Source organism: Triplophysa dalaica, chromosome 22 (genome assembly GCF_015846415.1).
Source record: "Triplophysa dalaica isolate WHDGS20190420 chromosome 22, ASM1584641v1, whole genome shotgun sequence".
NCBI classification, from domain to species: Eukaryota; Metazoa; Chordata; class Actinopteri; order Cypriniformes; family Nemacheilidae; genus Triplophysa; species Triplophysa dalaica.
Window position 1 is genome coordinate 5,022,828 of NC_079563.1, and position 15,943 is coordinate 5,038,770.

The 15,943-nt window shown below is 46.1% G+C and overlaps 1 protein-coding gene across 1 annotated transcript in view; it reads right to left on the minus strand.

Moving 5' to 3' along the window:
* Nucleotides 1-15,943, minus strand: part of megf10 (multiple EGF-like-domains 10) — a 41,544-nt gene that overhangs the window by 8,090 nt on the left and 17,511 nt on the right. Inside the window, exons 10-21 of the mRNA XM_056736439.1 lie at nt 8,670-8,844; nt 8,479-8,599; nt 7,740-7,903; nt 7,557-7,659; nt 3,419-3,565; nt 3,215-3,349; nt 2,961-3,089; nt 1,573-1,701; nt 1,289-1,417; nt 1,094-1,222; nt 779-1,006; nt 582-694 (exon numbers count right to left, since the gene is read on the minus strand). Coding sequence (XP_056592417.1) covers nt 582-694; nt 779-1,006; nt 1,094-1,222; nt 1,289-1,417; nt 1,573-1,701; nt 2,961-3,089; nt 3,215-3,349; nt 3,419-3,565; nt 7,557-7,659; nt 7,740-7,903; nt 8,479-8,599; nt 8,670-8,844 — 1,702 coding nt within the window. The remainder of the gene's footprint in view (nt 1-581; nt 695-778; nt 1,007-1,093; nt 1,223-1,288; nt 1,418-1,572; nt 1,702-2,960; nt 3,090-3,214; nt 3,350-3,418; nt 3,566-7,556; nt 7,660-7,739; nt 7,904-8,478; nt 8,600-8,669; nt 8,845-15,943) is intronic.

The following is a 15,943-nucleotide window of genomic DNA, read 5'->3' on the forward strand; positions in this document are numbered from 1 at the left end:
TGATCAATGTGGGTCATTGAGTTTTTCAAATGTGTGTCCTCATAATATTCAGTTAAAATCTCTGAAAGTGCACGTCAGTCCTGTAATGACATCCATCTTAAATGAGCTATGTTAGACGGCTTGGGAGGATCATCTGTTAACTCCTCCCCTTCAACTGTCCGTCTGCTGCCTGTTCCATTTCAAAATGCAACTGCTGTTTATATACATCCAATCAAATCACAGTATTAAAACAAGTCACTCGGAAATGCATAAAACAAAAATCGCAGCTTTCGGTTTACATTTATGAATTTGGCAGACGCTTTTATCCAAAGTGACTTCCATTGCATTATCCTATACATTTAAACATGGGTATGTGCGATCCCCTGGGATTAAACACACAACCTTGTGTTGTTTACACAATTCTCTTACCACTGAGCTACAGGTTCATGTGGTCTTGAGTAATATGTTGATCATTTTGATATGAATGACTTCTAATACGCCACAACAGCATCAGTAAATACAAACACATTCACAACTAAAGAGAATACAGCTTCAGCTTGATGTTTATTACACATATCTTGTGTTTTTCTGTGTTCTCTGACCTTTCCGTACAGCACATTATTGACATGAGGTGGACTGCTGCATTGAGTCAGTGTGTCGTAACTGGGATTAGAGAAATGGTTGGTGTTGGGAGAGAGGTCATTCATCTGCGACTCTAAAAACATAAACGCACAGCATTACACACACCTGTACCACTTTTAACAATGACACACGCACATGTTCAGATGGTGACACTGACCTGTGATGGTGTAATCTGTGTTGGCTCTCGTGGTTGGCGTGTATGTGACAGCAGGCATGGAGGACTCTTTACCCTTCTGTTTTCTGCAGTAAATGACGAAGAGTGTGAGGAGCGTGAGCACCAGAAGAACCAGCACGATGATTCCTGTGATAGCTCCGATCTGATACGAGCCCACCGGCACAGCCGTACTTGTCAAACTGTTGGGATTTCCCACGATGATCACCCCCACTGACAGAAAAACCACGCCTCAAAATCTTAGTCAAGTCACATTTTTCTTAAATAAATGAGACTGAATGTAAGAACAGCTGGCGTTACCCAGGTCACAGCGTGGCCCTTTCCAGCCGGGGTTACAGTAACAAGTGCCAGTCATGTGATCACAGGTAGAGCTATTCAGACAATCACACACCTGTCGACAGCCGTATCCATACGTACCAGAAGGACATTCTGTGTGTAGAATAACACATTTAACAAATGGCAAACAGTGTTACACAACATCACATCAACACTTACTCTGTTCACAGTGATGTCCCATGAAACCGGTACGACACGTACACTGACCAGAGATGTGATCACAATTTGCTCCGTTCTCACACTGACACACCTGAGCGCAATCTCTACCGTAAAAACCCAACGGACAACCTGCAATAACAACACACACAAACAACACATCACACAGTGAGACGGGCCTGTTTGTTTTCTCTTTTCTCACACCATTGCTTGAGCTCACGCAGCTGTGTCGGGCTCATCAGATTGTCAGCATGTGTGTGTGTGTGTTTGTGTTACAGTATACTCACGTTGTGTGCAGTAAAGACCCGTCCAGCCAGCCGTACACTTACACTCGCCGTCATATGCACTACAGAACGCTCCGTTATGACAGTTACACGTATTGATGCAGTCTGGACCCCACTGACCCGGTGGACAGGCTGCACAAAAAAACACATATTTAACCCTTTCATGTCTGCATTTTCAGATATTTATCTTAGTGGAAAGTATGTGTAATGTTGTTGTTTGAAGAGATACTGTATTCCATTAACATCTATGTATACCACATTTAACATTAGGCTCTATGGGAGAGGGGAAACGGGCTGTCGGCCTGTATGGGGGAGAGGGATAGGGGGGTGTCGGACTCTACTGATATGTGGCTGCGGGGCATTGGACTCTGCGGGAGTGGCATAATGGGCCAATGAATGTCAGTCATGCTCTATAGAGGAACAGAAGAACATCAGGGTGTACAAGGGAGCAGGTTAGTGTGGTGTCATGCTCTACATGAGAGAGACAGCAGAGCATATTGCCCAACGTGAGTGGGACAGCGGTGAATGGGGCTCTACAGGAGTGGGTCAGTGGAGCGTTGGGCTCTACAGGTGTAGGTCAGTGGAGCTTGGGCTCTACAGGTGCGGGTCATTGGATCGTTGGGCTTTACAGGTGCGGGTCAGTGGTGCGTCAGAGTCTACAGGAGCGGGTCATTGGAGCATCGGGCTCTACAGGTGTGGGTCGGTGGAGCATTGGACTCTACAGGAGCGGGTCAGTGGAGCATCGGGATCAACAGGAGCAGAACAGTGGAGCGTCGGAATCAACTGGAGCGGATCAGTGGAGCGTTGAAATCAACAGAAGCGGATCAGTGGAGCGTCAGGCTCTACAGGTGCAGGTCAGTGGAGTGTCGGGTTCTACAGGTGCGGGTCAGTGGAGAATCGGGCTTGACAGGAGAGGGTCAGTGCAGAATTGAGCTCTACAGGTGAAGGTCACTGGAGCATCGACTCTACAGGTGCGGGTCAGTGGAGCGTCGGGATCAACAGGAGCAGATCAGTGGAGCGTCGGAATCAACAGGAGCAGATCAGTGGAGCGTCAGGCTCTACAAGTGCAGGTCAGTGAAGCAACGGGATCATCAGGAGAGTACTACTGGAGTGGGATAGAGGGCCGATAACAGAAGTAGAATAACGGGGAAGGAGGCTTTATGGGAGAGGGAAAGCAAGCAAGCCATCGTGCAGTATGGAGGAGCAGCATAGTGGGGTGTCTCACTCTACGGAAATGGGGCTTCGGAGCATTGGGCTCAGCAGGATTGAAAGATAGCAGGTTGTCGAATTCTACAGGTTAGCAGGATAGTGAGGTTTCGGGATCTACAGGAGCAGGAGAGCATGGTGTCAGGCTCTATGGGAGTGTCAGTGTAGGTGTGAAGGGAACTCACGCTGTGAGCAGTCGCTGCCGATCCAGCCAGGGTAACACTGACACGAGCCATCGATGGGGTTACACGTGCCGTTATTAGTGCACCTGCAGCTCCAGGCACAGTTCTTACCAAACCTACCACTGGGACACACTGACATCATACACATACATGATCAGATCAATGAATACACAAACACTGACATCAGATCAGTCATGTAGTTGAGTTATTAAGAGTGACACACACACACATACACATGTGACATATGTCTGTCTTACCTTCATTACACAGAGAGCCTTTAAAACCAGGCAGACAGTCACACTGTCCGGTCACATGATGACACGGGCCGTTGCTATGGGCACACTGTGGACACGCCTGGCCACAGCGATGACCAAAGTAACCCGGAGAACAGACTGAAATGACATCACAGAGATGTGAACACACATACATACACAAAAAAAACGTGTGTGTGATGAACTCACTGCGCTGACAGGTGGCTCCTCTGAATCCAGACGCACACTCACAAGTGCCCTCATCAGGTGAACACGAAGCCCCGTTCTTACAGTTACAGGAGAGAGAGCAGCTGGGCCCCCAGCGGCCTTCAGCACAAACACTGTCACAGTGAACACCTGCATCACACAAACACACACCGTCACAGTGAACACCTGCATCACACAAACACACTGTCACAGTGAACACCTGCATCACACAAACACACTGTCACAGTGAACACCTGCATCTCACAAGCACACACCGTCACAGTGAACACCTGCATCACACAAACACACACACTGTCACAGTAAACACCTGCATCACACAAGCACACACCGTCACAGTGAACACCTGCATCACACAAACACACACACTGTCACAGTAAACACCTGTATCACACAAACACACTGTCACAGTGAACACCTGCATCACACAAGCACACACGGTCACAGTGAACACCTGCATCATTCAAACACACACACCGTCACAGTGAACACCTGCATCACACAAACACACACTGTCACAGTGAACACCTGCATCACACAAACACACACACTGTCACAGTAAACACCTGTATCACACAAACACACCGTCACAGTGAACACCTGCATCACACAAACACACCGTCACAGTGAACACCTGCATCACACAAACACACACTGTCACAGTGAACACCTGCATCACACAAACACACACTGTCACAGTAAACACCTGTATCACACAAACACACACTGTCACAGTAAACACCTGTATCACACAAACACACACTGTCACAGTAAACACCTGTATCACACAAACACACACTGTCACAGTAAACACCTGTATCACACAAACACACACTGTCACAGTGAACACCTGTATCACACAAACACACACTGTCACAGTAAACACCTGTATCAAACAAACACACACCGTCACAGTGAACACCTGCATCACACAAACACACCGTCACAGTGAACACCTGCATCACACAAACACACACTGTCACAGTAAACACCTGTATCACACAAACACACACTGTCACAGTAAGCACCTGTATCACACAAACACACACTGTCACAGTAAACACCTGTATCACACAAACACACACTGTCACAGTGAACACCTGCATCACACAAACACACAGTGTCACAATAAAGACCTGTATCATACAAACACACACTGTCACAGTAAACACCTGCATCACACAAACACACACTGTCACAGTGAACACCTGTATCACACAAACACACACCGTCACAGTGAACACCTGTACCACACAAACACACACCGTCACAGTGAACACCTCAATGTGGAGTCATGGGCCGTTTCTCAGTTCCAAGAACACAAAAAACAGACTTGTGTCCTTGGCAAGTTCAGACTCAGGAGTTCGAATTCACAAGGACGGGAGGACACAGTCCCGTTATATTACAAATGGGACATCATAGGACTTGATTTGTCACTCAAATACAAGCAATCATAGTTCATTTCATAATAATTATTTTAATAGTCGCTAAAAAATAAATAATATGACTTATCTTTGCCATCATTCAAAATTCTTTGCCCAGGAACAAATAATACATTTATAAGACCAAAGACTGTTAAATATACCCAAATTAATTCAATCTCAAGTTTAAAGGCTACAGAGACATCAGAGCCAGCTGTGAGATTCCGAAGCACTTGATGAGGTGCGTACATGAGCGCAAGAGCGCCCGCTGACTGGCTGGACCTCATGTCTCTGAAATCCTCACAGCAAATTTTAAATAGACACTATCTTTATTAACCAACGGCAGATTTAAACTTTAAAAACATATTTTCTCGCCTGAACAACTTAAAACTACATTTTGTGAAAAAATAACAGTAATATTGTGAGGATTGTGCAATTTTACTGCTCCACTGCTGTTGCTGCGCAATACATGTCAAGAAATACTTTATAGTGTCAAAAGTCCGAACAAGTCACCTTCTGATACATCCTTGATAAAATGGGCGGAGAGAGGACACATCAGGGGATTCTAACCGTTCTTGTCATGATTCCACTATCATGTCATGTTTATTTCGTGTTATTTGAGTGGAGTCATGGCATAACCTATGGTTTTATGTGAGATTGAATGTTTCTTTCTCTTGTCTCGTCATTGTTCCCTGCATCACGTTCCTCGTCAGCCTCTCCTTAGTGCTAATCCCCAGCACCTGTTGCTCGTTATGATCCTGTGTTTGTTCCCCTATAAAACACCCTCGTGTTCTTTGTCTTGTGCTCGTGCATTGTTTCATTGTACCTGTTCTAGTACTTGTTCCTGTTTCCTGTTTCATGCCGTCGTCTTACCCTGTTCCTGTTCCCTGTGTCTAGTGTTAGTTTAGTGTTTGTCTCCAGTGTTTGTTTCATAGTTTAATCAGTCAGTGTCCTTTGTTGTTAAAGTTTATATATTTATTCCTGTCTGGTTTTACCCCATCGTGGGTCTTTGTTTTGTGTTTATTATTTTAATAAATCCTTTAACCCCTTCATCCGCCTTGTGTGTGCCTGCAATTGGGTTCTCCCTGCATTGTCTTCCTTGCAGTTCATGACAGTTCTCGTCAAGATGTGAACTTTGAATTGGAACAGTACAACTGATGACGTTTGACAAGACCACAAGAACCGACAAGAAAACATATTGAAAAACGTCCGTGTTATATGACATTATGGCAACTTTAGACATTGACATGTGGACAAAAAGAAACAAGTCACTAATGCTTGCCTACAGGACTATCACTGGATCTGCACCGGCTTACTTCCACTCTCTCCTGCACTCCTACACCCCATCAAGATCCCTGCGTTCAGCAGACCAGCGGCGTCTTGTATTGCCTTCTCATAAGGGCAGTAAATCGCTCTCCCGCTCTTTCTCATTCACAACTCCTTCATGATGGAACATTCTTCCTTACTCTGTCCTCTAACAACATTTAAAAAGCTACTTAAACCTCATCTCTTCTGTGAATACTTGACAGACAAATGAGAAAAAAACACACTCTCTCTCTCTCTCTCTCTCTATCTTTCTTTCTTTCTCTCAACAGGTAGTGTTCTAGCTTTTGTTGAAACCAGTAACTTTGTATTAACACCTGTTGTATTATTGCTCCTGTGTGATATCACTTATTGCTCCTAAACTCTCTGTAAGTCTCTTTGGATAAAAGCGTCTGCTAAATGACTAAATGTAAGTTCTCTGTACATCTCTCTGTTCTCTGATGATGTGTCACGATCACAGCCAATCCAAGCACACGTACAACAACACAAAAACCATTCTGCTGTAGTTTAGTATTTGTTCTTATTTATTACACAACTCTCTGGAATACCTGATTCTGATTGGACAGTCAGACTGGCATTCAAAAATCTGCTATTCCAAATTATAACCCCTCAAAAGACCGCCATAGTTTTACATTACACACAAATTCAATATACACATACGTACATATGAGATTAAATTGTAAAATTGTGTCTCTTGTGATGTTTATGTCTTAAATTTAAAATGAAATTAAACAGGCTTTCCTTGCAAAAGGTCTACATTCATTACAAATAAGCTGATCAAATATTTCAAATCAATATTTTTATATGTAGAAATGGACTCATGAGGTAAGCAGTTAAAAGTGATACTGTACACGCACTCAGTCTTTCAGTCAGTGTTGATCACACCATCATGATCTTACATAAGACATTGTGAGAGAGTTTCACACACTTCAGCTCTGAATGTGTGTTTGTCTACAGACTGAGTAAGAGTGGGTAAAGTAGAGTTGTGCTCAGTTTGTTGCCAGGCGACGCAGCAGGCCTAAAGAAAGACTCAAGACAGCATCAGTATTCTGTAGGTGTCCAACACACACTGAAGGAATGTGCGGCACACAATACACACACCTCACATCACATCACACTCAATGTCACAAACTTTCTTCAGTCTCATTATCTGACACATTTACGGTTTCATCAGAATTGACTCTTCATTCACCAGCATGATGTTTATAAATCAGTCACATGTCTGTTATTAATTGATTCTGATTGGTCTCGGTTATTGATCAACAAAAATAAAAAAGACATGTCAATTATTTCATGGTCTGTGTATTCTTCTCTAAACGCTTGATGTATATTTGGAGAGATTGGGGGGGGGGTGAAGGGGAATGGTGAGATGTGTTTACCCGTCCAGCCGGGCAGACAGCGACAGTGTCCAGTTGTAGGGTGACATCCATCAGCATGAATACAGTCACATCTCTCGCGACACTCCAGTCCATACGTGCCGTCCTGTACACGTAACACAAACATCCATAACCAACAACACTGCACAAGAGAATATGAGAGTGATGTGTGAAGTTGTCTCTAACATGACAGTGCAGATCACATCGGTCTCCTCTCCAGCCTGGAGTACATGTGCAGCTGCCGTCCAGAGCGTCACACGAGCCTCCGTTCTCACAGACACACGTCCGGTTACAGTTCAGACCCCACGTACCGCTGGCACAGTTAATAGAGCAATCCACACCCTGCCAACCTGACATGGGGAGAAATGACATCATTTACATTTACATTTAGACATTTGGCAGACGCTTTTATCCAAAGCGACTTACAAAGAGTTTAGGAGCAATAAGCGAAAGTTCATACAGGAGCCATAATACATTAGGTGTCAATACAAAGTTACTGGTTTCAACAAAAGCTAGACACTACCTGTTGAGAGAAAGGGTTAGTGTATTTTTTGTTGACAACCCTCCTACCAAGGTGCGATGGAATAGCTAGGTCAGGTGAAGTCTGTTCATTTGTTAGCTTAGAAATTATACTAAATAAAAACCTTGGATTGTTTTTGTTAGTTTCTATGAGGTTTCGGAGGTGCTCAGCTTTTGAGGCCTTTTTATAAATGTGTGCACTCTCTTTCCATGCAATTTTAAAGACCTCTTCTTGGGTTTGTTTCTATTTTACGTCCAGTTATGCATTTCTCTTTTAAGGGCGCGAGTGGTGCTATTGTACCATGGTGCTGTGATTTTCTCATAAATCTATTTTGCCTTCATAGGTGCGGACTTTATGGACTTAATAAAGATGATTAGCAACACTGTATCACAGATGAAGAATTACCTGCTTGACATGAACAGGATCCATCTACAGGTGAACATGTGGCTCGGTTCTTACAGGAACACAGAGAGGTGCAGTTGATGCCGTTTGTACCGACAGGACACGTCCGCGAGCAATCTGAGCCCTGTGACAACAATCGCTGATCAACACGTGTGATCTTAAACAACAACACAACACAACATTCATGTTTGTACCTGGAATCCAGGCGCACAGACACACTTGCCGCTCAAGCTATGACAGTCAGCGCCGTTCTGACAGCTGCAAACCTCCTGACATGATTCACCAAAGAAACCTGGAGCACAAGTCTGGTCACAGAATAATCCCGCCCAGCCCGTCTCACATGAACACTTGCCTGTCAGCGGGTGACAGCTGAAACACATACGTCACATGTGTGATGTTCTCCTCTGGAGTGCTTCAGTTGATTTCAGTTTTCATGATTTATACATAAACATCTTGAGTCATGTGTAAAACATCAGAGCATGTCACACATGCAGTTCTACACACAGCTGTGTCTCATCTTATCTCAACAATGACAAAGACACACACTCGAAAAACAACAACAACAAACACAGCACCATATGAATAGATGACATACTGTAGAAACAACAGAGATGAAAGTTTGATTAACTGTAACATAATAAAAGAAAACCATTCACACAAACCCAAAGGATTCTCCTAGACAAGCATTTCAAGACCAACCTAAATATTGGAAAAAAACAACACATTCATTCTCTTTTCATATAAAGAAATAATATGATTAAAATATAAATTTAACTACAACAGGGTAATGAGTCTAGACATCAGGAAAACATCAGTCTATGCACATTTTTTTCTATTTAAAAAAAGATGTAATAAACATGCTTTAAAGGACACATTTCTCACAAACAACATACTGTGGGATTTCTGTGAATTAATCAAATCTATTATAAAAAATGAATAGTCATTAATGGAACTAAAGATTTTTTGTGTGTTTCATTTACTGAAACATCTGAGTTAGCCACCTCACAACACTGTGAGAGCCACAGGTGTGACCATCCATCCATCCATCCATTTTCTACCGCTTATCCGAACTACCTCGGGTCACGGGGAGCCTGCGCCTATCTCAGGAGTCATCGGGCATCAAGGCAGGATACACCCTGGATGGAGTGCCAACCCATCGCAGGGCACACACACTCACTCATTCACTCATTCACTCAGGTGTGACCAGACCCACAGATTTAAACCCACTACAGTTTTTCTGTCTCTTTGGGGCATTTCTCAACTCTTTCTATTAATTTGCAAAATAGTGAAAGCATTCTTCAAAACAATCCATACAAACAGCACAACATAATGTAATACATGCAAAAGCCTGTGCAAAATTCTTAGTTCTCTCAAAAGTACTTGTTTACATCAATGAGCATATTGTAATTCTTTGTTACTTGTAATCTACATATCTGTCATACTGTCACGTTGGTCGGAACTGCACCCAGGTTTTTCACCTACTGTTGCACTTCTGTATATGGTTGAGTGACAATAAAGGCATTTGATTTGATTTGAGACGCATTCACCCCAGACCCCTCCATTATAATCTACATGACTCGTTCACCCCAGACCCCTCCATAATCATCTACAACACTCGTCCACCCCAGACCCCTCCATAATCATCTACAAGACTTGTCCACCCCAGACCCCTCCATAATCATCTACAAAACTCGTCCACCCCAGAACCCTCCATAATCATCTACAACACTCGTCCACCCCAGACCCTCCATAATCATCTACAAGACTCGTTCACCCCAGACCCTCCATAATCATCTACAAGACTCATCCACCCCAGACCCCTCCATAATCATCTACATGACTCGTTCACCCCAGACCCCTCCATAATCATCTACATGACTCGTTCACCCCAGACCCCTCCATAATCATCTACATGACTCGTTCACCCCAGACCCCTCCATAATCATCTACATGACTCGTTCACCCCAGACCCCTCCATAATCATCTACATGACTCGTTCACCCCAGACCCCTCCATAATCATCTACAAGACTCGTTCACCCCAGACCCCTCCATAATCATCTACAAGCCTCGTCCACCCCAGACCCCTCCATAATCATCTACAAGACTCGTTCACCCCAGACCCCTCCATTATAATCTATATGACTCGTTCACCCCAGACCCCTCCATAATCATCTACATGACTCGTTCACCCCAGACCCCTCCATAATCATCTACAAAACTCGTCCACCCCAGACCCCTCCATAATCATCTACAAGACTCATCCACCCCAGACCCCTCCATAATCATCTACAAGACTCATCCACCCCAGACCCCTCCATAATCATCTACAAGACTCATCCACCCCAGACCCCTCCATAATCATCTACAAGACTCATCCACCCCAGACCCCTCCATAATCATCTACAAGACTCATCCACCCCAGACCCCTCCATTATCATCTACAACACTCGTCCACCCCAGACCCCTCCATAATCATCTACATGACTCGTTCACCCCAGACCCCTCCATAATCATCTACATGACTCGTTCACCCCAGACCCCTCCATAATCATCTACATGACTCGTTCACCCCAGACCCCTCCATAATCATCTACATGACTCGTTCACCCCAGACCCCTCCATAATCATCTACATGACTCGTTCACCCCAGACCCCTCCATAATCATCTACAAGACTCGTTCACCCCAGACCCCTCCATAATCATCTACAAGACTCGTCCACCCCAGACCCCTCCATAATCATCTACAAGACTCGTTCACCCCAGACCCCTCCATTATAATCTATATGACTCGTTCACCCCAGACCCCTCCATAATCATCTACATGACTCGTTCACCCCAGACCCCTCCATAATCATCTACAAGACTCGTTCACCCCAGACCCCTCCATAATCATCTACATGACTCGTTCACCCCAGACCCCTCCATAATCATCTACATGACTCGTTCACCCCAGACCCCTTCCATAATCATCTACAACACTCGTCCACCCCAGACCCCTCCATAATCATCTACAACACTCGTCCACCCCAGACCCCTCCATAATCATCTACATGACTCGTTCACCCCAGACCCCTCCATAATCATCTACATGACTCGTTCACCCCAGACCCCTCCATAATCATCTACAACACTCGTCCACCCCAGACCCCTCCATAATCATCTACATGACTCGTTCACCCCAGACCCCTCCATAATCATCTACAACACTCGTCCACCCCAGACCCCTCCATAATCATCTACATGACTCGTTCACCCCAGACCCCTCCATAATCATCTACATGACTCGTTCACCCCAGACCCCTTCCATAATCATCTACAACACTCGTCCACCCCAGACCCCTCCATAATCATCTACATGACTCGTTCACCCCAGACCCCTCCATAATCATCTACATGACTCGTTCACCCCAGACCCCTCCATAATCATCTACAAGACTCGTTCACCCCAGACCCCTCCATAATCATCTACAAGACTCGTCCACCCCAGACCCCTCCATAATCATCTACAAGACTCGTTCACCCCAGACCCCTTCCATAATCATCTACAACACTCGTCCACCCCAGACCCCTCCATAATCATCTACATGACTCGTCCACCCCAGACCCCTCCATAATCATCTACATGACTCGTTCACCCCAGACCCCTCCATAATCATCTACATGACTCGTTCACCCCAGACCCCTCCATAATCATCTACAAGACTCGTTCACCCCAGACCCCTCCATAATCATCTACAAGACTCGTCCACCCCAGACCCCTCCATAATCATCTACATGACTCGTTCACCCCAGACCCCTCCATAATCATCTACATGACTCGTTCACCCCAGACCCCTCCATAATCATCTACATGACTCGTCCACCCCAGACCCCTCCATAATCATCTACATGACTCGTTCACCCCAGACCCCTCCATAATCATCTACATGACTCGTTCACCCCAGACCCCTCCATAATCATCTACATGACTCGTTCACCCCAGACCCCTTCCATAATCATCTACATGACTCGTTCACCCCAGACCCCTCCATAATCATCTACATGACTCGTTCACCCCAGACCCCTTCCATAATCATCTACATGACTCGTTCACCCCAGACCCCTTCCATAATCATCTACATGACTCGTTCACCCCAGACCCCTCCATAATCATCTACATGACTCGTTCACCCCAGACCCCTCCATAATCATCTACATGACTCGTTCACCCCAGACCCCTCCATAATCATCTACATGACTCGTTCACCCCAGACCCCTTCCATAATCATCTACATGACTCGTTCACCCCAGACCCCTCCATAATCATCTACATGACTCGTTCACCCCAGACCCCTTCCATAATCATCTACATGACTCGTTCACCCCAGACCCCTTCCATAATCATCTACAACACTCTTCCACCCCAGACCCCTCCATAATCATCTACAAGACTCGTTCACCCCAGACCCCTCCATAATCATCTACATGACTCGTTCACCCCAGACCCCTCCATAATCATCTACATGACTCGTTCACCCCAGACCCCTTCCATAATCATCTACATGACTCGTTCACCCCAGACCCCTCCATAATCATCTACATGACTCGTTCACCCCAGACCCCTTCCATAATCATCTACAACACTCGTCCACCCCAGACCCCTCCATAATCATCTACATGACTCGTCCACCCCAGACCCCTCCATAATCATCTACATGACTCGTTCACCCCAGACCCCTCCATAATCATCTACATGACTCGTTCACCCCAGACCCCTCCATAATCATCTACAAGACTCGTTCACCCCAGACCCCTCCATAATCATCTACAAGACTCGTCCACCCCAGACCCCTCCATAATCATCTACATGACTCGTTCACCCCAGACCCCTCCATACTCATCTACATGACTCGTTCACCCCAGACCCCTCCATAATCATCTACAAGACTCGTTCACCCCAGACCCCTTCCATAATCATCTACATGACTCGTTCACCCCAGACCCCTCCATAATCATCTACATGACTCGTTCACCCCAGACCCCTCCATAATCATCTACAACACTCGTCCACCCCAGACCCCTCCATAATCATCTACATGACTCGTTCACCCCAGACCCCTCCATAATCATCTACAAAACTCGTCCACCCCAGACCCCTCCATAATCATCTACAAGACTCATCCACCCCAGACCCCTCCATTATCATCTACAACACTCGTCCACCCCAGACCCCTCCATTATCATCTACAACACTCGTCCACCCCAGACCCCTCCATAATCATCTACAAGACTCGTCTACCCCAGACCCCTCCATAATCATCTACATGACTCGTTTACCCCAGACCCCTCCATAATCATCTACATGACTCGTTCACCCCAGACCCCTCCATAATCATCTACATGACTCGTTCACCCCAGACCCCTCCATAATCATCTACATGACTCGTTCACCCCAGACCCCTCCATAATCATCTACATGACTCGTTCACCCCAGACCCCTCCATAATCATCTACAAGACTCGTTCACCCCAGACCCCTCCATAATCATCTACAAGACTCGTCCACCCCAGACCCCTCCATAATCATCTACAAGACTCGTTCACCCCAGACCCCTCCATTATAATCTACAAGACTCGTCCACCCCAGACCCCTCCATAATCATCTACATGACTCGTTCACCCCAGACCCCTCCATAATCATCTACATGACTCGTTCACCCCAGACCCCTTCCATAATCATCTACAACACTCGTCCACCCCAGACCCCTCCATAATCATCTACATGACTCGTTCACCCCAGACCCCTTCCATAATCATCTACAACACTCGTCCACCCCAGACCCCTCCATAATCATCTACATGACTCGTTCACCCCAGACCCCTCCATAATCATCTACATGACTCGTTCACCCCAGACCCCTCCATAATCATCTACATGACTCGTTCACCCCAGACCCCTCCATAATCATCTACAAGACTCGTTCACCCCAGACCCCTCCATAATCATCTACAAGACTCGTTCACCCCAGACCCCTCCATAATCATCTACATGACTCGTTCACCCCAGACCCCTCCATAATCATCTACAAGACTCGTCCACCCCAGACCCCTCCATAATCATCTACAAGACTCGTTCACCCCAGACCCCTTCCATAATCATCTACAACACTCGTCCACCCCAGACCCCTCCATAATCATCTACATGACTCGTCCACCCCAGACCCCTCCATAATCATCTACATGACTCGTTCACCCCAGACCCCTCCATAATCATCTACATGACTCGTTCAACCCAGACCCCTCCATAATCATCTACAAGACTCGTTCACCCCAGACCCCTCCATAATCATCTACAAGACTCGTCCACCCCAGACCCCTCCATAATCATCTACAACACTCTTCCACCCCAGACCCCTCCATAATCATCTACAAGACTCGTTCACCCCAGACCCCTCCATAATCATCTACATGACTCGTTCACCCCAGACCCCTCCATAATCATCTACATGACTCGTTCACCCCAGACCCCTTCCATAATCATCTACATGACTCGTTCACCCCAGACCCCTCCATAATCATCTACATGACTCGTTCACCCCAGACCCCTTCCATAATCATCTACAACACTCGTCCACCCCAGACCCCTCCATAATCATCTACATGACTCGTCCACCCCAGACCCCTCCATAATCATCTACATGACTCGTTCACCCCAGACCCCTCCATAATCATCTACATGACTCGTTCACCCCAGACCCCTCCATAATCATCTACAAGACTCGTTCACCCCAGACCCCTCCATAATCATCTACAAGACTCGTCCACCCCAGACCCCTCCATAATCATCTACAACACTCTTCCACCCCAGACCCCTCCATAATCATCTACGAGACTCGTTCACCCCAGACCCCTCCATAATCATCTACATGACTCGTTCACCCCAGACCCCTCCATAATCATCTACAAGACTCGTTCACCCCAGACCCCTCCATAATCATCTACAAGACTCGTCCACCCCAGACCCCTCCATAATCATCTACAACACTCTTCCACCCCAGACCCCTCCATAATCATCTACATGACTCGTTCACCCCAGACCCCTCCATAATCATCTACATGACTCGTTCACCCCAGACCCCTTCCATAATCATCTACATGACTCGTTCACCCCAGACCCCTCCATAATCATCTACATGACTCGTTCACCCCAGACCCCTTCCATAATCATCTACATGACTCGTTCACCCCAGACCCCTCCATAATCATCTACATGACTCGTTCACCCCAGACCCCTCCATAATCATCTACATGACTCGTTCACCCCAGACCCCTCCATAATCATCTACATGACTCGTTCACCCCAGACCCCTCCATAATCATCTACATGACTCGTTCACCCCAGACCCCTTCCATAATCATCTACATGACTCGTTCACCCCAGACCCCTCCATAATCATCTACATGACTCGTTCACCCCAGACCCCTTC